The following is a 26,143-nucleotide window of genomic DNA, read 5'->3' as shown; positions in this document are numbered from 1 at the left end:
CATCAATCTCCACCCACTGTCTCATTAACGACTAACAATGTGCAAGGACCCCTCATGCTCCCCCGTTCCTACTACCGAGAAGAAATACTGCTGTTTCAGTCATAAACATGCTGCTGCTTTAATTATAGCTGAATATATGACACACAATAAATATTTAACATGTAGACACTTATACACTTAGCTGATCATTTTATAAATGTCACAATCCATTTCTTCATCAATATTGTTTCTCAATAATATATCTAGACATCCTTATTGATCATTTAATTGAAATTAAAATAAGGTAATACTATTTCCTCAAATGTTTGTCAGTAAGCTAAGAAACACAACTCAAAAACAAAAAACAAAAATATGTATTCTCTAATTCTCTAAATTTCAATCTTACTAGTTTTGATTCCTAATTAAATCAATCTTTCACATTTTTAGAATGATTTTTAATACACAATTTGTCAGTCTGTGTTTTCCCAGAATCATAGCACAAATCATTTTTTGGCTAATTGCTGAAATAACATTGGGGAAATCTTAAACATCCACAGTTGCCATCATCATTAAAACTCCATTTGCTCTGGTGTGGGTGTGACAATCAAAGACATGTGAAGTTGGATTTACAGCAAGTGTCTTTTTCATCCACATCAGGGATTGGGTGTTCTTGCCTAACAAGCATGTCTCTTTAATATAACAGAGCGTGTGGAGCTTGCTTTTCACTCTGACAGCTCTATTCAGACACCTCTCTGCTATACTCTGGGGATGATAAATGTGTTTCTCTGTGCACACATGGACATATGAGTCCTCTACATCTATATCTGTGTAGACAGAGAATCATCCGCTGTATCTCTTTGGCTATGTTTGGAATGAATCCACCACATCTACGACTCAATTATATCGGCTGCATTGAGTCTTTTGAATGAATGCTCGTGTAGTCAGATGGAGGTTAGGGAAACCACACAGTCTTTTGACCCGAGAGGCAGTCAACACAATTAGTATAACAGTTGACACTGTCCCTACTGATGCAGGGCACTCCTAATAAAGATCTTGTGTGATCTTTATTACATTGATGGTTTCTGCATGTGCACAGCAAGCGAATGGGAATTCGTTTCATTCCAGTGACATTTCTGCAACCCTTCCAACAAAGAGGAAATCCAGAAGCAGAGCACTCATATACACAATTCCCAACTCAATTAAATGTTTGGCCCACATTACTGTGCTGTGAGCAGCCTGTCTTGAAATTCTAATTTGATAAGCAAACGTCTTTTAAGCCTTATGGAAATTAAAATACTTTACGTTTGCATTTGGTCTCAGAGTTCAAATAATAATCAATAATTGTTGAATAGTTTTAATTTAATTTAATAGAATTGATATACTGTACAATAAAATATGAATATCAATTAATATGAATATCAAATAAATATAAAATTAATTGTTATATTATAACCAAACACAGATCGAAAGTTAACTCCGGGCCAGACGCGTGCGTCTGATGAAATCGTCTATAGCACCAAAAAGTTTACATTTCTAAGATCATTTCAAAGCTTGAGAATTGTGAGTTTTCACAGTTCCTTATAAACCGTTTCATCAGACGAGTGCGCGCTTGACCCCCACTTAATTTCCGGTTTGTGTCTAATATACAAAGTATATATATATAATATAACTATTTATATGTTATTTAATTTATGTTAATATTAATTTGTATTATTATTTTTCTGCATAATAATTGTATTAAATAAACAATTTGTTGAATTTTGTTGTATGTTCATTTTATTAAATAAACAATTTGTTGAATGGGTCCTGTAGTTTTGACGCATTTAAAGAAACCATATGGTACACTGACATCTAGCGGTTGAGCTTGGTATCGCAGTCTAAATGCAAATATTGGAGAGCCGAGATTAGCCAAGTAACGGTTCTTCTCGGTTTCAGAAATAATCTACAAGCACTCTATTATTTGTGAATGTTTAACGGAAGTTAAATCGGGGTCACAAAAGTGCGCATGCGCAGTAACGTTTGTTTGTTGTTAAGGTGAAACCATCTATAACAACAAATATTTTTTTCAGACAATAAATAAGTAAACAGAAACTAGGCTGTCAGATGATTAATCGTAATGAATCGCATCCAGATGTAAAGTTTGTGTTTATATAATATATGTCTGTGTACTGTGCATATTAATTTTGTATTAACCCTCAATCTCTCCTTGGGGTCATTATGACCCCAATCAAGTTTTCCTTAGTTCAAAAAAACGGTTCCCTTCATCTCAGTTGAATAAAATTGTCTGACTTTTCTACATTTCCTATCTATATTCACAAAAAAACTGGGCTTGATTCGGTTGGTCTGAAGGTATGTAAAACATTTTTACCATTCTGGTATTTGGGGTCAATATGACCCCAATTGAAAATGAATGGGAAAAGCGAAAAAATATATATCTTTTCATTTGTAAAACAAAAAAAATTGAATGAATCCGGCATAAATCTGAAAATTTCCATACAGAAATGAAGGCCTGGTACAAGAGCACACATGCAATGCAGAAAAGACATGTTCACGCACACACACACACTTGTATATGTGGTTTACGTCTACATAGATGTAATGATTTTTATACTGTACAAACTGTATATTCTATTCCCTAACCCTACCCCTAAACCTTACCATCACAGAATTTTTTTTCCTTTTTAAAATATTATAATTTAGTTTGTTTTATAGGCGAATTAGTTTACGAGGACACAGGAAGTGTGTTTTCGTTGTTATACACATGTCATCAAACATATTTGTGTCCTCGTAAACCATGTATACAAGCACACACACGCGCGCGCACGCACACACACCTCCACATGGGCCAGGGAGATCATCAGCCGCACGAGTTACAAAGCTGACATTTCAAAATGCATCAAAACTAAAAAAATTAGACTATTTGAAAGAATATTTATTTTTAATCTTGTTTCTAACGTTTATATATACATAAATTCACAAAATTTTGGCCACATCCAGTAAAATGAATGGCTCTCTATGGCCCTCTTCTGTTCAAAACAATTTATTTTATTACTGTAATCCTTTTAGGTTTATCTCTAACCAGCAGATGGCAGAATTCTACACCTAAAACCTAGATCAATATCCAGAAACAAATTAAATTTGGATAATCACTTAAGTGATTTTTCCATAAAAAAATTATATTTCACATTCGAGCTACTTGTATAGTTGAGGAATTTTGTGGTAAATAGGTGCAAAAGTAATTAATTTCTCCCAAAACACAGCATTAATGTATAGAAGAAAAGTAAACAAAAAATGATATATTATTTGTATGATTAAAAAAATGACTTCATCAATAGTTGAAGTACCCCCAAATACCAGTAGTGTAAACAGGAAATGAGGACCAAATGAGGGTCAATAAACACGCTAACATACACATACATGTATTTATATTAAGAAAATATTTACGTGTATTTATGTATATTTACCAATAATTTAAATATATATAAATGTATGCATGCATGTGTTTATAAATACCTAAATTAATATTATACACAGACATATATTATGCAATACAAATTTTTATTCCGGATGCAATTATTCACAAATCGTTTGACAGCCCTAACAGAAACAGAATGCTACTTTGGAATGGTTTTGGTACTCACAAATCATGAACCATTGAAATCGAAACAGAAATGTAAATGTCACTGTGCTTTATATCCATGAAAAAATCATTTATTTGTGTGTGTTTATATGGCAGTCTTGCCCTACCCAACATGGCGGCACTGTTCACATACAATTCAGCGGCTAATACGTGTTTATGTATATCTATGGGCCTATGCTAGTGATAATGACTGATATTAAAGGGGTCATATGACGGCTAAAACGAATATTATGGTTTGTTTTAGATGTAATGCAATGTGTATACACGATTTAAGGTTCAAAAACGCTGTATTTTCCACATACCGTGCATGTTTGTATCTCCTCTTTGCCCCGCCTCTCTGAAACGAAGCTCATTGCTCTGAAAAGCGAGGTGTGCTATGATTGGCCAGTTAACCAGTGCGTAGTGATTGGTCGAATACTGCAAGCGTGTGATGGAAATGTAACGCCTCTTACCATATTTGAAACATCAGGTTCTAAAGCAATTGTACTGACAGGTACACCACCTTACTTGCGTATACATTTGGGCAGTCTTAGTCAACTCATACCACGAACTGACGTAGATTTGTGGGGGTGTGGTTACACGAGGCGTTTCAGGCAGTTCTGGGTGAGCATTCGCTTTTAGAAAGAATGCATATTTTGTTCCCACACTTTAATTTTTGCAATGTTACGTGTCTGATACATGCATGGGCAACTTATAACACACTAAAGACACAGAAAAACACATATTCGCGCCATATGACCCCTTTAATATATTTTTTATATGTTTTCCAAAGCTACTTTTAAGAAAAGTAACATTTTTTGTTTTCTTGTTTGGAACAGTTTTCATGTTGGCAACAGATCAGTAGTTTTTGGACAAGAGCTCCTGTCTTTGTATGTGCACATCAGGTATGACTATGACACTAAAGCAACAGAACTGATGATGCAGCATTTGACACAACATCAACTATAAATACATTCATAAGCATCTAAGTAACCATATGCATCCCCATTTATTTCTACTTTAAGGATCCACTTTCACTAATGCCAGTACCATCCTCAGTTGCTAAGCAACCTCAGGTTTTCCTTGACAATGAGAGTGTAAGAAAATCTGAGGTATGGGATTGAATAAGCAATAATATTACAAAGAAAGTTCAAATCAAAAGGAGCCAGCACAGAGATCTCTGAGGTGAGCACTCGGACAGTGTGGGGCGGGGTGGCTGCAGGCAGGTGGTATTTACCTAGTCAGCCTGGGGGGTCCTCTGTCGCGGGCACACGGACAGGCAGCCCACGGTGGGGGGGCGGAGGAGGGGACGCTAGGGGGGTTTCCGAGGGATGTGTCGTGGCGGGTCAGCACGAGAGGAGTTTTAATGTAGAGGGGCGAGGCATTGGCGTCAGGCGGCGCGGCATGCGGCACGTCACACAGGGGGCTGTGTTTGGGGAAATGCAGGCAGCTAGGTTTGGGGTTGGAGTTGATATCGAGTGAGGAAGAGGAAGACGAGGAGGAAGAGGATGGGGGTGGCTGGGGTTGGGGCTGTAGCTGAGGGGGACTGAATCCGGCCCAGCGCAGGGGATGAGGCGGGGAGCTGGGAGGCTGGGACTCAGGGCCGGGGGCCACGGGCCGAGCGCAGAGAGGTGGTTTGGGGTAGAAATGATGAGGGGCGGGGTGAGAGGAATAGGATGAGGAAGGGTAAGGGGGAGGTGGCCGCTCCTCCACGTGGGACGTATAGACATGTGAGGAATCCGGCCGATTGGGCGACACGTCGTCTGAGCTGCAGATATTGAAAAGAATAAACAGCAAACACAGGAGAGAGAGCTCTGGTCAGCTGCACACGCATGACAGCGCAACAGGAAGTGGATTTTTTTATGAAGCTCCAGCTGTGGCTCTCTAATGTCACACAATCTTTAGTATATTTAAAAAAAATTCTCAGGTTCCTTTTGTCTTTGCATGTTCGCCCAAGCTGATATGAGCCAGTTTAGCACGGGGCAATGAGCGGCAGGTTTAGCAAACAGCAAGCTTAGCAACGGAAAACAGGCGCAAGGAAAGGCTTCCAGTTCCATTGTGAGAAAAAGCACAGCAATGCGTTAAAAACAGAAAAGAAATTACACTGAAAATGACCTTGTGTCTGCGCACTGCACCAGGTCAAGAAAAATATCTAATAAAACCCCTAAACTCTAATCTGAACATCGCAGAGAGAATTTAATGAATACAGTAATCTAACTAGAGCTAGCACTAAAACCGAGGTCTCCAAATATGATAAACCCAGAGCAGTTAAACACAGACACAAAAACCCTTTCAATGCCTGAAAGAGTCTCACAGGGAGAAGTTAAGCCAGTCAAATCATAAGCCATCACATGACCCTACTGCAATGACTGAATCATGACCTTCACATCAATAATGCATCACCTTACATATAAGCATATGGTTGTATTATTGGTGACATTACAGTACATGAATGGCACACAGCATGAATTCTTTACATTCATGTGATGAGATCAACCCTCTCTAAATATCGTACATATCGTACCTCATTTAAACGCAGAAATGAATCGGAATTAGCTAGTGTGAACATGGCCATACGAACTTTTGTACTAACTAAAGAAGTATTATTGCTATTATTTAGTGATATACAGAAGACCGTTTAGGCAAAATGATAATAAGTAATAAGAAAAAATGCATGAAAAAGCAGAGGTAATGATGTCATTAATATGCAAATTAAAGCAAGAGATGAAACAGTTAATTGCTGAACAGAAAACAAACATTGTTTAATTCAACGGCGGTTACACTAGACTTTTCGTTCCACTGACTAGCATTTCGCTGTGTTCCAAATGTCAAGATTGGTGAACTTTGACCAGTGAATTGATGATGTGTGACCCATAGATCTATATAACTAGATGCCTCATTAAAGCGCTCCAGACACGGCCATCTTGGAACGGTCCACTGACGTCACTCACAGTTTGCTAGAATTCCACAACACTGCAAAGCCATGTAAAATGGGATACCCCTTAGTTGTTGTCATGTGTTAGTTTAGCTAATACAGTGTTTGAGTTTACACATCAGTAAATAACTTTTCATAATCATACACGCGTATAACCATAGTGGCAAATGCATAGTCAGCTTGCTTTTGAGTGTTAACGGACCAGCTTAGCAGGGTTGCTAGATCATCACGAGCCTAATGTCCCTAGTCTAAATGACCGAACTTAACTTTCATAAATAAAATCATCTTAAAATTGACAGCTTAATAACAAAATCCTTCCACTCCTAACGTGAAACCCAATTCCACAGGAAAACCACACACTTGACAACGCACCGGCTCGCACCTTTCCAATACGGCAGACGACTTACGTATAGCGGCTCATAGAAACAACTGCTAATGTGGCATCTAGTTATTTATATCTATGGTGTGTCCAATAGAAGATCACCACGCCATTGCCTTTTTAGTTACAGTACATTCTAATAATAATATCACACGATATCAGACAAATGTTGTACTACAATACAGCTTTAAAATGATGGAAAAAACAACAACAGTAACGATAATAGGTTGAAATCCTTGATGTGTAAATAAAAAATCATTTTTATTAAGGATTACCCGTGTACACAAGGCTCTGCCTAGAAATTTTGCTTTTTGAAAGTCTAGTGTGACCGTGGAATAACAGTTAAAGCCGCAATCCGTAACTTTTGGCTCTATATCGCCATCTCTGTCTGAAACATAAAATTGCAGGTTACTTTACATACTTATCTCAAATGAGGTCAAACTGTCATAACTGATGTAAACATATAATTAAAAAAATTAAAAATAACGTTTTTTATGTACCTCCTCAATAACACATTTCTGTTTATTTATAACCCAAAAGTTACGGATTGCATCTTTAACTTACCTTGTTCTATAGGTTCACATGAAATGTCTATACATATTGAAATGATAATGGAAAGCGGTAGAGGATGACATGAATCATGTGTCTTACCTGCCCCTGTCTCCGAGAGGAGGAGTGGGGGTTGGAGATGTAGCCAGCTCGCCGTACTGTTCTGTGATCAGGGTGTCAGCGGGAGAGCCGGGCGGCTGCGCGCTGGGAGGGGTGGACGAGGCTTTGCGGGCCAGCGTAGAGGAACCTTTCGTCTTTACCCAAGACGTGTCCATCACTCTGACACCGACACTGCCCACATAAAGATTACAACGTAGTCAGTCACTAATCCACAAATCAACTACAAAACACAAGAACATCTAGAAAACAAACAAAATAAATTACAAACGCTCTGAGCCATGATGCTGACTACAAAATTACCCACTCAGGGTATGATGTTACTTCTGAACCACCTTAGGTGATAAAACATATTTCCATAGAATTATGTTACTGTGTTTTAAATAAAGTCAAAATGACAGACAAAAGTGCTTATCCATAACCTTTGAGATATTTACCATTATTTTGTATTACAGTGATAGAGTAACTATAACTACTACTATTACTATAGGCACTACCTGTATTTGGTTGTTAAGTGGTGACGTAAGGAATACCGTTTCCGGGTCCAAGCATCTATTCATTTCAAGCGGGGCTACAGCTTGAACAGCTGTTAATAAGCACTGTTTACTCATACCGCATATATTTATGCTGTGCGTTTATTAACTCACAGTATACACTACAGTCTCCAGGCTTACGGAATCTCCGACATCAATATTTGAATAAATGATGAAAAATGAATCACTGACTGGCCATGTGGGATTTCGTTACGAAAATAAAGGTTAGGGTCGTGGTTTTCCGATAGTTTTACAGCATTTTTTGTTGTTTGCCTATAGCATTTTATTGAGCTTTTGGACCCGGAAACAGACCTTCCATATATGGTGGTGCGTGACGTCAGACTAAACAACTGAATAGGCACATTTATTCAACATTAATTCTGTAAAAACTAAAACATTATGGCCAGATTTACTGAGAGCAAAAATATTAATATGATCACAAAACACAACATTAGATGTCCAGTATTATGCCATATACTGTAATTTTCAATACAAATGAAAGTCAACCTGCATCACCCATTTAAGCACCATGGCTCATTGTTTCAGAATATAAGCACTAGCTGCTTATCTGATACATGATCGGTGAATTGTTAAGCATTATATATGACGGTTGAATACATATTAATGAGAGATATAAAATATGTCACTGAAACAAAGAATATATTTCGAAAAAGGATGAGAACAGTACCTTTGAATTTTCCTGATGCTGCTTTAATGAGGATAAAAGTTTAGAGTAAACACAATGAGCACATGTAACATTAGTGTGTGTTAAGTAAATGAAATGAGGGAGAAAGCAGCTGAAGGAGAACTCTACTCTATCACGCTGTGGTGGGCACATGTAGTTTGGGGAATCAGGGCGGTCCGGAGGTGAGAACGTGTCAGCTAAATGAGCAGCTGGCACTCTATCCTACTGTGACACTAATAAGCCTCATTAACTCTAATTTTGTTTACCCAGAGTGCTTTGGACATAAACAACGAGAAGCCCAGCCTCTCCTTTAACACAAGACTTTAACCCTAAAATCAACTGATACTTCTTTAAAGCAACACTATGGAACATTTGCTCATGGGTTCCCCCATGTGGTTGATAAGTGCAATTGTCTATTACCAGTGCCGTAAATACTGAATTCCCTGTGGGCAGTGCAATGCACGTGAGTTTTATGACTAAGCTGATGGAACAGAAACGATGGAACGAATGCAGAAACGTTGTTTGGGAACTCTTCCGCAGGCAGGGGATGGGCGGGGCTGTGTGTACCGACCCGAACACAGAACTTACACAGTGTGGCTGTAGCCGCTCTGAGGTTGCTCAGGTAGCAGCGGCAGTAGAATTCGTCCGGTTGTTCTACCACTGAAATAATGTTAGAGACATTATTTTAAGGTCGAAAAACTACAAAGTGTTGCTTTAAATGATACGTCATGTAGAAACAATATCTCTCTGCTTACAAAATCTGGATATTATTGACAATCTGACAAAAAGGTGTGTGTGTGGGAAGGGTATATTATAAATCAAAATTTTCTTACCATTTAAATTTTCTAGAAATGTCAATTAGAAATAGTCACCATTGGGTGTTCTATACTAATCTTATTGTATATAACCGTGAAATCTTGGTAAAGAACTACACTAGCATATTCAAAACAATCACAGTACGTTTGCCAGAGCGGTTATGCCAGAGAGCGATATTTCTGTCCGGGTGTCTGGATTAAGATACTGACTAACAGAAGTTCCAGCCTCTTCCGCCATATGCGGTATTTTTCCACCTGCTGGAGCATTGCAGGTGCCATGAGTCACATCTGCCACGTGTCTCTGTCGAAAGCGGCAGAAATCCATCCCCCTCAGTTAACGAGAGCTGCGGCCCTCCTTCAACACTCCTTCCATGTTACCATAGAGACCGTGGCAGCCCATCAGCCTGAGACTAGCTCTATTTAAATGAGAGCACGTTGTGGGAGTCGGCTGAAATCTTCCCAGAGCTGAACTCTCATAGAGGACTAATGATAGCAGAAGGTCATTGGATAAGGATATGATTGACATTCCAACGTCTAAGTGAATTACTTGCTGAAGACATTAAGTCTCTGCAACTGTCTCATCCGACACCTCTAATTTATTTAAGCAGCACCGTTGAACCTTGCCGGTAATGGTCAGTTAGAACAATGATAAGAGTGACATTTAATTTAAAGGAACAGTTCATCCAAAATAAACATTTTTCTATACATCTATATGTATGTAAAGACGCTTTGAAACAATGCAAAATCACTGTAGAAATCATTTTGAAATGAAATGGATTGAAAAATGAAAGTGAACAGGTCAGGACCTGACAGTCCTAGTCCCCATTCACTTTCATTATATGGCCAAAGCAACGAGGAATTCTTTTATAAAAATGGCCTTTTTGAGTTTTACGAAGTGGAGAAGGTGATCTTTCACATGGTTGGATGAGTAAGTAAAGATTTTTATTTATGGTGAACTCTTTATTTAAGAAGTAAGGATGGCATGGAATGAGAATGGAGGAATGTGGTAGAGGAGAGGCAGAGGACGCTGACAGGAACAACCCACCCATCCTTCTTGTAGAATTCCAGCATCATGTTGTCAGTGGCAACGCTGAGTGGGCGTCGGCCCTGGTCGTGCTGCTGCCTGCGATCTGATTGGTCCATGTCCGGAGAAGGCATGGAGCTGTAGTTGGAGTTGTGGTTGGTGTGGACTGGGCTACCGTAGCTGCCTGTCAAGTTGAACTCAATATCTAAGAATAGCAATGAAAAATTAGTCCAAATCACACGGGAGAGCGCAAATAAATGTGTTTTCACGACTCTAACCTCCAGGGAAGAACCAGTCAGCATGTTGGATGATCGGCTCAATGATGCCAACGATTTGCAGGGACATGGTGGTCATCATTTCTGTCATGTTCCTGTGGAGATCAATGACCCATTTGACCTAAACACTTCCTATTCTGAAGTGAAAAGCCATTAAAATGCTTGGAGGTTAATGTTCAAAACCTATCCTAGTTATATAATGTATAAAAGACAGCCTATTTAGAATCATTTTTGCATTGTGAGATTATTTATGAACACAAATGTGATTAAAATGTTCGTTTATACAGTATTATATCTGTATCCTAAAATAAAGCAGAAAACATTGTTGCCATATGATTAAATTTACCGTAATGGGAATATTAACCAAAAATATTTTGTTATTTAATATACGATAACGAAGCTGTCCTGTGGCTCAGTGGTTAGAGCATGGTGTTAGCAATGCCAAGGACATGGGTTCGATCCCAGGGATTGCACATACTCTGACACAAATGTGTAGAATAATGCAATGTAAGTTGCTTTGGATAAAAGTGTCGAGCAAATGTGTAACTGTAAATGTAAAACTTAATGTCTTCATCTTTTTTTACTATTTTTACTGATGTGAAATTCGGTGGTGCAAATGAAAGAGGTGCACTTACCCTTCAGAATGCGTCCACAGCAGGTTTGGCCCGAGAACTATTGCTATGTTACCTGGTGTCATTTTATTGGCATCCTGATACTCTGTGAGTTTGGCTAAGAATTTTATTAAATATCTGGAAAAGAAAAAAACATCAGTTTCGATCTCAGCACTGACCAAGGGTTGTAGCTCTGACATTCATTCCTCCGCTTGCTATTCCTGTACTTGTGTATTATTAATATTTCAGAGAGTTTGACACAGGTGACTGAGGCAGGTGTAGACAAACATTCATGAGCTCCATATAAAACCACATGTAACCATAAGGCTATACGTGTAGTCCTTGTGTGACCATATGGGTTGGTGTAAAGACTTAAGCTAAATAATTAATAGATATAGATGCATAATTAATAGATATTGTATACAGCTTTCTAAAAAATTGAGATTTTGTTTGAGTATAATCTTAAATTGATGATATATTATCCATTAATTTGGCTCTCATAAGACAGAGTTGTTGTTTCCCAAATCAGTTCTGGACAAACTGAAAGGCTGCATTTGTCCTTGCCAGATACAGCGTCTGTAGAGTTGGCACGCTGAACAGGTTGGACTGAAGGATGTTTTTCATCTCAAAACTATTCTCGGTAAGGCTGGTGAGCTGTGCTAACACCCCAGTCAGAATATACAGCTCACTAACACAGTCTGGTAAGGTGAAATAAAGAAGTTCAGGTTTGTCGCTCTTTACGCTACAGAAATTTCAGATTAGCCATTGCCTTGTTGACTAATTTAAATATACAGAGATTATTAAATAAAACACAGATACAGTACTGAGACTTATAAAGGATCACACACCTGAAGTTGTTCAAATTGTCTGCTGATAGTTTCTCACATGTAGACAACAGGGCTTGAAGTCTTTTATCCATATCTTGAATACTAGAGAGGAAGAGATTGTTTAAGTTAAATGGATCTAATGCATTTTTGTGTAGATAATGGCAAATTTCCAAAACCTAGTGTGCCGCCTTACTGTCTAGGCATCTACCAGAGTGACAGGGTGTGGCTGGTTAGCATAGTGTGTATGATCTAATTCTGCTCCAAAGACAACAATTTGAAAGTATTTGTGTATTATCATGAATGATTACACGGCTCGTTGGAATGCTTGATTCTGATTGGCCAGTCGCGACATTTGCAGGTTCGTTATATCCAGATAACAACCTCTCAAAACTAATAAATATGCTAACCCGGATGCAGCAAATCATTTTGACAGGTTTTTTTGACAAATTAAATGTCATATATGTTATGAAAAGATATATTTACATTATATTCATAAATGATTAAATCTGTTCGTGACATCTGAACGTCGTTCCTTAACTTAAAACTGAAAGTAAACAGCTTTTCCTTGCGGAAGGTCAGCATTTGGTAAAAATGAGCTAATAAAATATTTCAAATTCACATTTCATGTCCAGTTTTTTTCTCATGTGGCAAGTAGCCGTGTAATAAGATTGTAATAACAATCATGTGCAAGGGATAATGTACAAGCAGCTGGCTGTTATCGCGAAATATGCCCCTTCAGTGTGATTTTAAATAACAAATAAATTGTTATATTATATCCAAACACAGACTGAAAGTTAACTTTGGGCCAGCGTGTGTGTCCGATGAAACATCAGTATGTAAGACTAATAGAATACGTGTCAGGATAGACATTTGTTTCTTACTTTGAGGCCTGAATCCACTCGTCATAGAGGTCAAAGGTCATTAGAGGTTCGGGAAGTTCACGCAGGTAAGACTTCAACGCCCCTGAGGGAAGCAGAGGAGGAAGGGCAGACATTCATGAGAGAGAAAAAGAGCAAAAACATACAGTAGTGAGAGAAGGAACAATAGCATGAGAGCATGTACAACAGCGGTATGGTAATAAAGCTAGAACCCTTTGCAAGATAAGAGGCCTGATAAATGAGCTGTCGAAGGTAAAGTCAGCGTCTGCTGCCTGTCGGCTGCGGACACCTTACATGGTGGCACTGGGTCACGCCACAGGTCCACTATAATGAGACCAAATTAACCTGGGACAGAATTTTATGGAAATTGCTGTGCAGTCTGACCTTTTGTAGCTGCAATCTGCTTTAAAGGACACTGCAGGTGAATTAGTGAATGTTAAACGTCAAGAGAAGAGAGAGAGCGGAAGAGTTCACCTGCAATGGCGTGCGGATCGGCCGAGTACTCCTGCACGTCAATAACCCCGCAGTCCAGCGACGCCTTGAGCTTCTTCAGCTTGGAGGCCGAGGGGGCCACTCGAAATAAACCCTTCGAGAGACAGGAAACGTTAAAATGTTAAAGTTGACTTTTTTCATAAAGTACTCATACTAATAACAGCATAATGTCTGGCCCACTCAGAGGCACCGCCCACATAGACTTTTGCACAATGCAGATGGATAGCATCTGTGACATCCCATCCCTGTTGAAAAAAAACAGCATATGCTGGTTAGGTATGTTTTGAAGCAAGGTAGCTGGTTTACACTGGTCATGTGCTGGTCATGAGCCGGTTTAAGCTGGTCATGTGCTGGTCCTTAGCTGGTCATGAGCTGGTTTAAGCTGGTCATGTGCTGGTCCTTAGCTGGTCATGAGCTGGTTTAAGCTGGTCATGAGTTGGTTAACCCTGGTCAAGTGCTGGTCCATAGCTGGTCATGAGCTGGTCATGTGCTGGTCATGAGTTGGTTAACCCTGGTCATGTGCTGGTCCATAGCGGGTCCATAGCTGGTTTGTGCTGGTCCTTAGCTGGTCATGAGCTGGTCATGAGCTGGTCATGTGCTGGTCCATAGCTGGTTTGTGCTGGTCCTTAGCTGGTCATGTGCTGGTCCTTAGCTGGTCATGAGCTGGTTTAAGCTGGTCCAAAGCTGGTCATGAGTTGGTCATGTGCTGGTCCTTAGCTGGTCCCAAGCAGCTAGCTCCTAGCTCAGGACCAGCTCATAACCAGCTAAGGACCAGCACATGATCAGCTCAAACCAGCTACCTTGCTATAAAAAACATACCTAACCAGCATATGCAGTTTTTTTCAACAGGGATTGATTACCAGAAACACTAGTTTCGACATGTTCCTCGGTTTGCAAAAAAGAAAGTGAAATACGTCAGCGGATATAAATAATGGTGTTGCGATTGGTTATTTTCAGCAGTCTCGCACCTCTTCCTGCATGCCACACTCCAGCAGCATGGTGACGCAGGCTTCAATGGGGAAAGCGATCTCCCTGCCACTGAGGGCCAGATGTTCCTCTAAAGGTTTTCCATACGATGGCTTCTCAATCCAGGCCTCTGGAACACATCGCGAACAGACTCACATTAAAATATCCACTTTTGAAGCCATTCAAACTAAATTCAAGAAACAGGCTTACTGACAGAGCCACACATGCACATAAAAGACGCCCCTTCACCACACTCAAAGTGGAAGGAGAGAGACTCACCCTGGTGAGCTTTGATCTGTGGCAGCACACCCTGCAGAATCTCCAGAGACTTCCTGTGATACTCCGCCTGAACCTCGATGAGCTACAGAAAGAGGAATATGAAGACGTTAAACAATATACAGTAAAGGTTCCAAAAGTGCTTACAGACACTCGTTTGCATTGAAGTATCAAATCATTTACTTAATCGATTGTGTGGCATTGAAGGAACACTGTTAACATGGAGGGGTACTTGCCGTTTGAAAGTAGTTTGCATAGTCGATTTCTTTGGCCATAAAGTTGTACATGTCCGCTGAAAGCTGGTCCTGTAAAATATATCATTAAGATTTTTTTTCAAAAATTATGCAAAAACATGAAATAAAATACAGTACGGTCCAGCTGTAAGTGTTTTAAAGACATAGCACATAGAACATGTCCCAGTAGTCTGACATCTACCGTGCTTCCGAAATCGCTTACTTTCATACTATATAGTAGGTAAAAATGAGTACGAGTCATGAGTAATATGTGACCCTGGATCACAAAACCAGTCTTAAGTAGCACGGGAACATTTTTAGTAAAAGACAAAAATACATTGTGTGGGTCAAAATTATCGATTTTTCTTTTATGCCTAAAATCATTAGGATATTAAGTAAAGATCATGTTCCATGAAGATATTTTGTAAATTTCCTACCTTAAATATATAAAAACTTTATTTTTGTGAGTGGATGGTCTGCCACAGTGCCCCTGATTAACAACTTCAAAGGCAATTTTCTCAATATTTTGATTTTTTTGCGCTCTCAGATTCCCGAGTTTTAAACCGTTGTATCTCAGCCAGATATTGTCCTATTCTAACAACTCATATATCTATAGAAAGTTTATTTATTCAGATTTAAGATTATGTAAAAATCTAAATTTCGAAAAATTGACCCATAAGACTGGTTTTGTTGTCCAGGGTCACATATGTCTGTTCCCTATCAAAAGCTACACTCGATGCTGAGTTTCAAACGCTATGGGAGAACATTCTTTGTTCGACCGGTTGTGAAGCACGTGTGTCAAACATGCCAAGAATTGGCTTTAAATAACCTTGGCAGGTGACGTGGCTAATTACCCCCGCACCTGCATGTTATAAATGCACGCGGAGCAGACGCGTCTTCAGGTTCTTTTGTCTTCAAGGACCACTTTGTGTACTTGTGTGTTGTGGGGAAGAACTCTTCCTCTTTTCTTGTTTTTCAATAAAACTAGAGAGATAGATATATTTAAATGTATTTATTAAGCATCTAAGCACTTCTTTTAGTTTCTTAGACTTACGTAAATATATCATAACCATGTCTGAGTCGGATCGGAGATGTGTTCCTCCCTGTGAGAGGCTCCTCTCCGATCTTGATTGACATAACTTCTGCTTTGAGTTCCTGGGGGCTGACCATGCTGCCCTGGGGCTCGAGGGAGAGTGTGATCTCTGTAATGCCCTAGGTGTCAAGGTTCTCCGAGCTTGGTTAGCCTTTTTTAAGAAAGGCCGAGTCGCCTCTTCCTCATCCTGGGGTTCTGGGTTCGATTTAGTCGAGGTCCGTCCGCGTCTCCCGTCCACTTACCGAGCCACGACGTCCTCGCGTCAGAATCATGCAGAGGACAAGGCATCCCTCGATTCTGAGGGGTTGGATAGCGCAGTCTCGGGACGTTCCTCTCGCGACACTAAGGCGCTTGAGGAGCTTCTCGGGGCGGTGACTAAGGCAGTCGACCACCTGAAGCTCGACTGGCCACAGGAGCGAGAGGCCCCCAGGGACTCAAAGCTGGACGACAGATACCTGTTGGGTGGCCGGGGGGATGAGCCCCAACATCGGGCTCTCCCCTTCTTTGAAGAGGAATAAGGCAGAAGCCTTATTCCTCCTTTGTTTTCATCCCATCGACGTCGATCTATTCGACCATCGTTGGCGCGAAGCCACGGGGGTATACGAAGGTGCCCCGTGTGGAAGAGACGTTGGCAAGCTCTCTCCCCTGGGACATTGTTGTCTCTGAAAAAACCTTCTCTCCCCACCAAGCCTTGAAAGCTTACATCTGCGCTGGTGTGGAAGGCTTTCCAGGCAGCAGGTCAGGCTGGTGCTGCCCTGCACACCATGGCGGTCCTGCAGGCGTGGGTGGGTCCGGTCTACCTGAGGCGTGAGGCCATCAGGGAGAGTGTGGTGAGTCGCGCCCCCCTCGCAGAGGCAGGAAAGCGGCCCACCGCGGCCCTCAGGCCGCCTCGGGAGGGCCGGACCTGAGGTGCTTCATCTCTGCCAAAAAGAGATCCTAAGACATGTGTGACTGGGACTGTGGGGGTGTGCCCCCCCGGGGAGGGGTGCATACAATTCCAAGAGAAATTAGAGGCTCCTCTTCTGCACGTCACAGGGCCGCTTTGCTATCTCCGCCGCCACCAGCGTTTCGGGGATTAGCGGGTTTCAAAAAGAATGCTAAATGTTTAGTCGTTTCCTGCCACACCTCAGGACGCCGGACATTTGGCATCCCCCCAACAAGACGAAGTGTCGACATTGATACCCCTTTCAGAGAAGCTGGCAGCGTGGAGACTACTGCCAGGTATCTCTCCATGGGTAGAAAGGACTGTAGCCAAGGGCTATAGGATTCAATTTGCATATCGCCCTCCGTGTTTCAACAGCATAGTCTCAATTTCTGTGCAACCGGAGCGGGCGCATCTGTTGGCACAAGAATTACAAGCTCTGCTGGACAAAGGGGCCATAGAACATGTTCTCCTACCCAACAGAGAGAAAGGCTATTACAGCCTGTATTTTCTAGTTCCCAAGAGAGATGGGTGGTTGCGTCCAATTCGAGATCTTCGCGGATTAAACCGCTACCTGAAGACGCACAAATTCAAAATGTTGACAATCAAGATGATTGTGTCTCAGATTCTATCGCACGACTGGTTTGTGACGATCGATCTCAAAGATGCATACTTTCACATAGAGATCTTGCCACAACACAGGAAATTCCTGAGGTTCGCTTTCGGGGGCGAAGCTTACCAGTATCGGGTTCTTCCATTCGGCCTTGCCTTGTCACCCCGCACATACACTAAGTGCATGGATGCAGCTCTGGCTCCTCTGCGACTCCAGGGCATCCGCATTTTGAATTACATAGACGACTGGCTGGTTTTAGCTCAGTCTCGGGAGTTAGCGCTTCGACATCGGGATGTCGTCCTAGCTCATCTCGAAGCTCTCGGGTTGAGACTCAACGCCAAAAAGAGCGTTCTCTCCCCTATTCAGAATACAACGTATTTGGGGATAATATGGGACTCAACCGCGATGCAGGCACAACTGTCTCCTGCACGTGTCGAATCCATCCTGAGCACCCTGAGGAGCATCAGGCTAGGCCAGAAAGTCACTATTCATCACTTTCAAAGAATTCAAGGTCTCATGGCGGTGGCTTCCACAGTGTTACTTCTGGGCCTCCTGCATTTGAGACCGTTTCAGTTGTGGCTCAGAGCCAGGGGGTTTCATCCAAGGGCCAACCCCCAGAGGCAGATAAGGGTGACGCGCCAGGGGCTTCGCACCCTCTCTATGTGGTTCAGACCTCGGTTTCTGACTTTAGGTCCCACTCTCAGTCCGCGTTGTCGTTACAAGATGCTAATGACAGACTCTTCCCTCATGGGCTGGGGCGCGGTCTTAGATGGCCGTCCAGCCCAGGGGGTCTGGAGAGGTCAACTTCTCGATTGGCACATCAATTGCCTCGAGATGATGGCTGTACTTCGGGCTCTGAAATACTTCCTCCGGGAGTTACGAGGCTACCATGTCCTAGTGTGAGTGGCAAACACTTCAGTAGTCTCGTACATCACCAGGGCGGTCTGTGGTCGTGCCACCTGAACAAACTGGCCCAGCAGATCCTGCCTTGGTCAGAGGGCAAATTCCTGTCCCTCAGAACGATTCACATCCCGGGGCACATGAATGTGGGAGCAGACTTGCTGTCCAGACAAGCTGTGACGAACGGGGAATGGAAACTCTACCCCGAGATATTCAAACAAATCTGGGAAAGATTTTACGAAGCAGAGGTGGACCTCTTTGCTATGCAGGAGACAGCACAATGTCCCCTCTACTTCTCTCTGACTCATCCAGCTCCCCTGGGTCTGGACGCGATGGCACATAAATGGCCCAGACTGCGTCTTTACGCATATCCTCCAATAGCTCTGCTCCCGGGAGTCCTGGCCAAGGTCTGTCAACAGGGCTCTCGTCTCTTATTGATAGCTCCCCGTTGGCCAACCATAATCTGGTTCTCGGACCTAGTATCCCTCCTCGATGACTCGCCAAGGGCGATCCCAGTCAGGAGGGATCTCTTGTCTCAAGCACACGGGACAATATTTCATCCCCGTCCCGAGCTTTGGAATCTCCATGTCTTGCCGCTGAAGGGAACCAGCTGAGAGGTGCTGGGCTTCCGCCCGATGTAGTAGAGACTATTCTGAGTTCTAGGGCTCCCTCCACTAGAAGGAGCTACGGCCTTAGATGGTGTGTTTTTGAAAGATGATGCATGTCACACCATGCAGACCCATTTCACTGCCAGATTGTTTCAGTGTTGGAGTTTCTGCAAGAGAAACTGACTGGGTTTCTGTGGGGAAACACCCTTTAGTCGCCCACTTTATACATGGAGTGAGGCGGCTGCGGCCTCCTTCTAGACTAACAGTCCCTTCATGGGACTTAGCTATAGTGCTCGAGGGTCTGGTTGGCACCCCTTTCGAACCTGTGGAGTCAGCACCTGATGGGCTTCTGACCCTTAAGATGGTCAGAAGGCACTCTCACTCTTAAGGCGCTCTCAACCTCGCCACCCTGCTTAATTTTTGCCCCTGGGATGGTCAAAGCTATTCTGCATCCTCACCCTAGTTATATGCTCAAAGTTCCGTTCTCCACCGTGCATTCGGTTGTTCTTGAGGCCTTCTGCCCTCCGCCGTTCACGGCGTCGGAGCAGGAACGATTACACTTACTGTGTCCAGTATGTGCTCTTCGAAATTATGTCCACCGTACCAGCCAGTGGCGTATATCAGAGCAGCTTTTCATATGCTATGGAGGCTGCAACTGGGGGGTGGCTGCCACCAAGCAGACTATATCACATTGGGTGAGGGATGCTATCGCCCTGGCCTACGAGGCGCGCGGTCAAGCTTCACCTCTAGGAGTCAGGGCTCATTCAACAAGGGGGGTTTCATCTTCTACAGCATTAGCAAGAGGTGTCCCCTAGCAGCAAGTGTGTGATGCGGCGGGTTGGTCCTCTCCGCACACATTTGTCAGATTTTATAGTCTGGATGTCCATGCTACTCCAGGCGCACGCATCCTGGAGTCAACATCCCAAAGTCACGTCTGAGACCTCCTCTCGGCTTGTGCACACACCACACAACCTTGGGGGGTCCAGACACTTCCAGTGCGGCGGCTTTGGTATTCTCGTTCCCATAGCGTTTGAAACGCAGCATCGAGTGTAGCTTTTGATAGGGAACGTCTCGGGTTACTTGGCTGTAACCCTGTTCCCTGAAAAAGCGGGAACGAGATGCTGTGCCTCAATGCCGCACTGTAGGCGTGCCTGGACGTCCTTTCAGACAAAGTTGGAACCTGAAGATGCGTCCGCTTCGCGTGTATTTATAACCTACAGGTGCGGGGGTAATTAGCCACGTCACCTGCCAAGGTTATTTAAAGCCAATTATTGGCGTGTTTGACACACGTGCTTCACAACCGGTCAAACAAAGAATGTTCTCCCATAGCATTTGAAACGCAGCATCTCGTTCCCGCTTTTTCAGGGAACAGGGTTACAGCCAAGTAACCCGAGACAAAACCACAGTATGTACAAAGCAGTATGCCGAGAAATACCCGGATGGTCTACTGCTTCCACCTAGATTTGTGAGTGTGCATCAGATGGACACTTCTCTATCCCATGATTCAACGGGAGCTGAGCAACGGTCAAATTTCAAAATGTAATCAAATACAATTTTCAAAACTTCAAAGTGGGTGTCCGGTTTTTACATGTACTGTAAGTACAGATTAATACATTTCTCATGAATAAATTTGTACCGACGCCTAGGTACAGGTTGATGTCAATATCAACGTCATAGGTCAAAGAGCATACGGGTCACATGACAATAAAACATGGCGGAAGCAGTACGTCCGAAATCTATTCATACTACCCCCACACTTACTATATAGAACGTACTGTTTTAACGGTCGATAGGTAGGTACTTCTTCTAAATTAGTACGTACTGTCATAGTATGCGATTTCGGACGCAGCGACAGTAAATTACTTCAGCTCTGCTAATATAATGTTTTACCAATTGAGAAAAAGTAACACATTACCGGAAGGTGGGATCTTGAGAAAATGGGAAGACTAATTTGGAGGTTAGCAAAAGCTAGCGAAACAGCTAACATCAGCACATTTTAATGTTTATAAAAGAGTGAGAAGCTGCGTCTGAATTCACTAACTCGTTCACCCATTCACTATTCCCTATATATCGAATGAAAATAAGTGAACGATTTCGGACAAGTATATAGCCTGCGTCGGACAGTAGCAGACATTCTTCATAACGCTTATATTACACCTGTGTAGCTTTATGGATTGTTTTGTAAAGTGGTCAAGTTCATTTTCACCTTATTTGTCACATTTATTGTATTAGTTTAAAATAAAGAGAACAAAACGACTGTTTGTCACGTTTAGTTACTGTTATGATTATTACTTTTAATAAAATAAAAAAATAACACTACTGTATATAACATTAATTTAATTAACTTATTCTTAAAAAGTAAAAAATAACTGTGACCAGGAACAAACACAAGTGTACAAACGTGCATTTTTGGCATTAATGGTCACTCTCCTCCAGCTGATTCTAATCAGGAGGTTGATTCGCGTTGTATCATGGGAAATAGTGATTGAGTAGATACATTGGATGTACACTCAAAATCAGAGAGTATTGTGGGTAAAAACTAGTGAACGAATGTAGTGAGCACTTTGGGCAACAACGTTGCATTTAAATGTGCTACAGTATATAATAAATGAAGTAGAAGAAGTTGAAGATGTAGGGAAGGAATTCAGACAACACTATAAAATGGCGGACACCCGATATAGTGCACTATATAGGAGATAGGGGGCGAATTCAGAAACAGATTGTGAGATCTCTACCCTGCAGATCTCCATCCGATTGGCTGTCTCCTCCATCTCCTCCCTCAGAGAATCACCCTTGGCTCCGCCCTGCTGTGCATTACTGGGGTGACTCGAAGATTTGGATGACTGTTGCCACCTACAGACCAGAACAAAGCAACACGGTAAGCACATGTGTGAAATTCAGAACAGTCAAACCTCCAGGGTGATATCCTGTACCGTGTCCTTGCAGAATCCATGTCCAGGACAAGCTTGGCTAAATGTTTTCTCTGTTTCTGAATGTTCGGAATTTCTACCTGAAAGGAAATGCAAAGAGAATCATTAAGCAATGTTTTGCAAATATTAAAGACAAGAGTTTTAAGGAGAAACCTTTAAATGAGGACGATAATGGTCACATTGTAAGAATATTATAACATTGAAAGTTCATTATAGTGGAGGCAAGATATTGGACTGAGAAAACATGCTCACCTCAGCCAGCACATACAGAGGCTCCACAACATCTCTTTCAATCTGAAACTCAAAAACAAGCAGCTCTTGGGCCAACTTCTCCTCCGAATCCCCACAGAGTTGAAGCATTTTGCTGTTGGAAGACACAAGACAGAAATACATCTGTCATTCTCAGGTAATGCTCAATAAGATTCCAACTCGAGGGTTTCATTCTAATTCATTTTTTTCCAATATTCCAAAGTATTTATACATTTTACATTAAAATTGGCAGTTTTTCTTAAAGTGACATCACTTTAAATGGACTTTAAATAAATAATTGTATTACAGTAAAAAGATTGAGTAAGCAGTCAACTTTTGAAATCATTATGGTAATCACAATTATAAGAAAAAAGTTCTTTATGGTCATGTAAATGAGCAAACAGTGCAAAACAAGACTTCATTTTCTTTCATCAATATATATGTTTTCTCTTTTCATTTTCCAGTACAGTGCATGCTTCTGTACATTAGGCACCTAAAATAAGTCACTATAAAAAGTATGTGTACTACAGTAAACCGTACTGTACTGCATGCTAAATGAACTGTATGTACTTCACACTGGAAAAAAATGACTTTCTTACTTAGTCTTTTTCTCTTGTTTTCCAGTAAAAATGTCTACAAATCCTTGAATCAAGATGCATTTTCTTGATGAGCAAAATGACCTAAGAAAATAAGTCTTGTTTTTAGTAAAAAAAAATGAAATTTCAGTGAATTTGTGCTTAAAACAAGCAAAAAAAATCTGCCAACGGGGTAAGAAAAATAATCTTGATTTGAGTGACTAAAAAAAGGTAAACCTTAATTCAAGATTATTTTTATTACCCCATTGGCAGATTTTTTTGCTTGTTTTAAGGACAAATTCACTGAAATATCATATTTTTTGACTAAAAACAAGACTTATTTTCTTAGGTCAGTTTGCTCATCAAGAAAATGATTCTTGATTCAAGAATGTTTAGACATTTTTACCGGAAAACAAGAACAAAAGACAGTCATTTTTTGCAGTGCACTGGTGATGGAAAGTGGTAAAACTGCATGCCCACATTAGAAAGTGCTATTATGTCATACAATTGTGTTTAGCTTTGAATATAGTCAAATACATTACTGAAGGATTGTGTTTTAAAAGCTGAAGGTCTAGCTTTTCAATGCATTTTCTAGAACTGAAAATGTAAAATGTTGAGCATGCACATCTATGCATAAGCATGAACACATGCACGATTGTACACAATTGCTGGAAAAGATGCAGCATACCACCATCAAGACACCTGATCAGTGTACAGCATGCTAGAGAGTAGAATATGAATTGGACTGCAGCCCAGGAGAGAAGTGAAGGTGATTAGACATCAAAGGACAACAGCAAACATTTACAGTACGTGATCTCTCACCCGAGAAGAGAGTCGTCCCCTAACACAGCCGCCCCTTCAACCATACATTGAGCAAGTGTCGTCAGCGGCAGTTTTTTCTGTGTAGGGACATATTGAATAGAAAGAGTCATGAGTATGAGAGTGCACAGTTGAAAACTGGAATGTGAGTTGAGAGCTGACTTACTGAGGGTGATTTAACTGATCTCTTGTCTACATCAGTGCCCTGCTGTCCCTGCAGACAGGCGGTTAGCTTCTTGTGTGTGCTGTGAGAGACCTGCTTTACCAGATCCAAGCGCTTCTCCACCTGAATATAAAATAAACCGTTCTGAAGAGACAAGGTCTGCATACACACAAATTATAAAACAGCAATGCAGAGTAGAATCGTGTGAAATGCGAAATAAACAGAATTCACACTGGATGCAATGATAATGAGACTGAGGAGACCACATGCAAAAGTGTACAAATTTGTCAAATCCATATTGTCCTTTCCTTTTTGCAAATGCTACCGAGACATGTTCCTTTCAGTGTCAAATGTACAGAATTTCTCTGTTGGCATCATCTCACCTGCAAGGTTATTATAGTTTACTAAAACGTTCATCAAATAAAATATTGACCTAAATATTATTGGAAAAACTTAACTCAAGGAAAAATTGAAATGTTGCCTCAAAAGTTTAAACTTATAATAATAAACTAAATAAAAATGAATTAATCTTATATAGCAACATTAAAAATAAACCAATCAATTATAAAATGACAAAAGCATGTACCAAAAGAGTTAAAACTAACTAAAATTAACACAAAAACTAAAAATCTAAAAATAAAAGCTAATTTAAATATGAATAAAACTAAAATCAAAACTATAATAACTCTGCTCACCTGTAGCAGATCTTCACTCAGGACCTCTGTTTTCTCTGCCCTGTAATGATGGAGAAAACAGTGTTAATGATGTTGGACCAGCAGGAGACTGAATAATTTGGATGCAGATTTCCTTCACCGTGGGAATGTCTTTGAAATCCCTTCAGTAATTAATTAAACAAGCTGTTTAAAGCATTTATATGTGCATGAATAATAGTTGGACAACAGATAAATTGCTGGGTTTATAACGTTTCATTGATGTACTGCTAGGTACAGTATAAATGGAAATTATTGAATCACTTCTATTACTGGAGATAGGATTTACTCAATATTTTTGTGTTAAATCTTTGCACACCGTTTTTAGTAAATTTTACTTTTAGTAGATTTTTTTAAATTAATATTGCTTACATTTTTTTGTGTCAAGGTTTTGCACACAGCTTTTTTTAAAGTAAAATGTAACCAAAATAACACCAAAAAAATTAAGTAAATCCTATGAGTGATATACAGTAAGAAACTGATTCCATGTCAAATGATTAAACGTGATGAATCGTGCCACGGTCCTGCCTTCTTGTTTCTGAATTTCTAGTCGTGTGGCAGGATCTGGACAGAGCCCTTAGGTTTTATGTGAGAAAGCCATGAGTTGTTTACGTTTTTACATCTCATGTGCTTTCTCGCGTCTTGTCATTGGCCCCGCCCCTCTCGTTTCCTGTATTGCTTCCCTGCCGTGTCTAATGTTTCCCACCTGCCCTCGTTGATTACCCTTCATTTGTCTTGCCTATTTAATGCCCTCATGTTTCATTGTCCTGTGTCGGTCATTTTATGTGTTTGCTCTATGCTTGTGTCCAGTATTTTAGTGTGGTTACCTGTCTACCTTGTTTCTGTTTGTCGAAGCTCCTGTCAAGTCTTAGTAAGTGTTTAAGTTTAGTTTATGTCAAGTGTTGTTTAGTTCAGTTTAGTGTCAGTTAGGCTTGTCCTGGTTATTATCCTGTATGTGCAGTTATACCCCATCGTGGGTCTTTGTTTTGAGTTTCTTGTATTTAAATAAACCCTTTTCGTTAACCCCTTAATCCCCGCTGCCTGCAATTGGGTTCTTCTGAAATTCGTGACAGAATCGCATCCAGAATAAAAGTTTGTGTTTACATAATATATGTCTACTGTGCATATTAATTATGTATATAAACATACAGTACACGTATATACTGTATTTAGGAAATATTTATTTATTTATATTTACCAATAATTGAAATTATATATAAATGTTTATTCATTTTTTTCTTAAATATACATGTATGTGTTTATGAATACAAAATTAATATGCACACTTCACAGACACATATTATGTAAACGCAAAAGTTTATTCCGGATGTAATTAATTGCGATTTAATAAAAATATATTTTAATCTA

General features: G+C 40.8%; 1 protein-coding gene across 10 annotated transcripts in view; it reads right to left on the bottom strand.

Annotated features, from left to right (window-relative positions):
* The window catches only part of arhgap44a (Rho GTPase activating protein 44a), a 57,939-nt gene that overhangs the window by 5,731 nt on the left and 26,065 nt on the right, over nucleotides 1-26,143 (bottom strand). For 6 of the 10 annotated variants that reach the window (XM_057346304.1, XM_057346306.1, XM_057346310.1 and 3 more), the window contains exons 2-19: nucleotides 24,761-24,800; nucleotides 24,069-24,188; nucleotides 23,906-23,982; nucleotides 22,512-22,623; nucleotides 22,263-22,339; nucleotides 22,065-22,182; nucleotides 15,197-15,265; nucleotides 14,964-15,045; nucleotides 14,687-14,814; nucleotides 13,701-13,812; nucleotides 13,230-13,311; nucleotides 12,370-12,450; nucleotides 11,546-11,659; nucleotides 10,914-11,005; nucleotides 10,657-10,840; nucleotides 8,800-8,820; nucleotides 7,564-7,752; nucleotides 4,836-5,366 (exon numbers count right to left, since the gene is read on the bottom strand). In XM_057346304.1, the coding sequence (XP_057202287.1) occupies nucleotides 4,836-5,366; nucleotides 7,564-7,752; nucleotides 8,800-8,820; nucleotides 10,657-10,840; nucleotides 10,914-11,005; nucleotides 11,546-11,659; nucleotides 12,370-12,450; nucleotides 13,230-13,311; nucleotides 13,701-13,812; nucleotides 14,687-14,814; nucleotides 14,964-15,045; nucleotides 15,197-15,265; nucleotides 22,065-22,182; nucleotides 22,263-22,339; nucleotides 22,512-22,623; nucleotides 23,906-23,982; nucleotides 24,069-24,188; nucleotides 24,761-24,800 (2,229 nt within the window). The remainder of the gene's footprint in view (nucleotides 1-4,835; nucleotides 5,367-7,563; nucleotides 7,753-8,799; nucleotides 8,821-10,656; nucleotides 10,841-10,913; nucleotides 11,006-11,545; nucleotides 11,660-12,369; nucleotides 12,451-13,229; nucleotides 13,312-13,700; nucleotides 13,813-14,686; nucleotides 14,815-14,963; nucleotides 15,046-15,196; nucleotides 15,266-22,064; nucleotides 22,183-22,262; nucleotides 22,340-22,511; nucleotides 22,624-23,905; nucleotides 23,983-24,068; nucleotides 24,189-24,760; nucleotides 24,801-26,143) is intronic. The other 4 variants (XM_057346305.1, XM_057346307.1, XM_057346312.1 and 1 more) reach the window with 3 other exon arrangements.

This window comes from Triplophysa rosa, linkage group LG11, assembly GCF_024868665.1.
Source record: "Triplophysa rosa linkage group LG11, Trosa_1v2, whole genome shotgun sequence".
Lineage (NCBI taxonomy): Eukaryota > Metazoa > Chordata > Actinopteri > Cypriniformes > Nemacheilidae > Triplophysa > Triplophysa rosa.
This window is presented reverse-complemented; position numbering and strand designations above follow the sequence as displayed.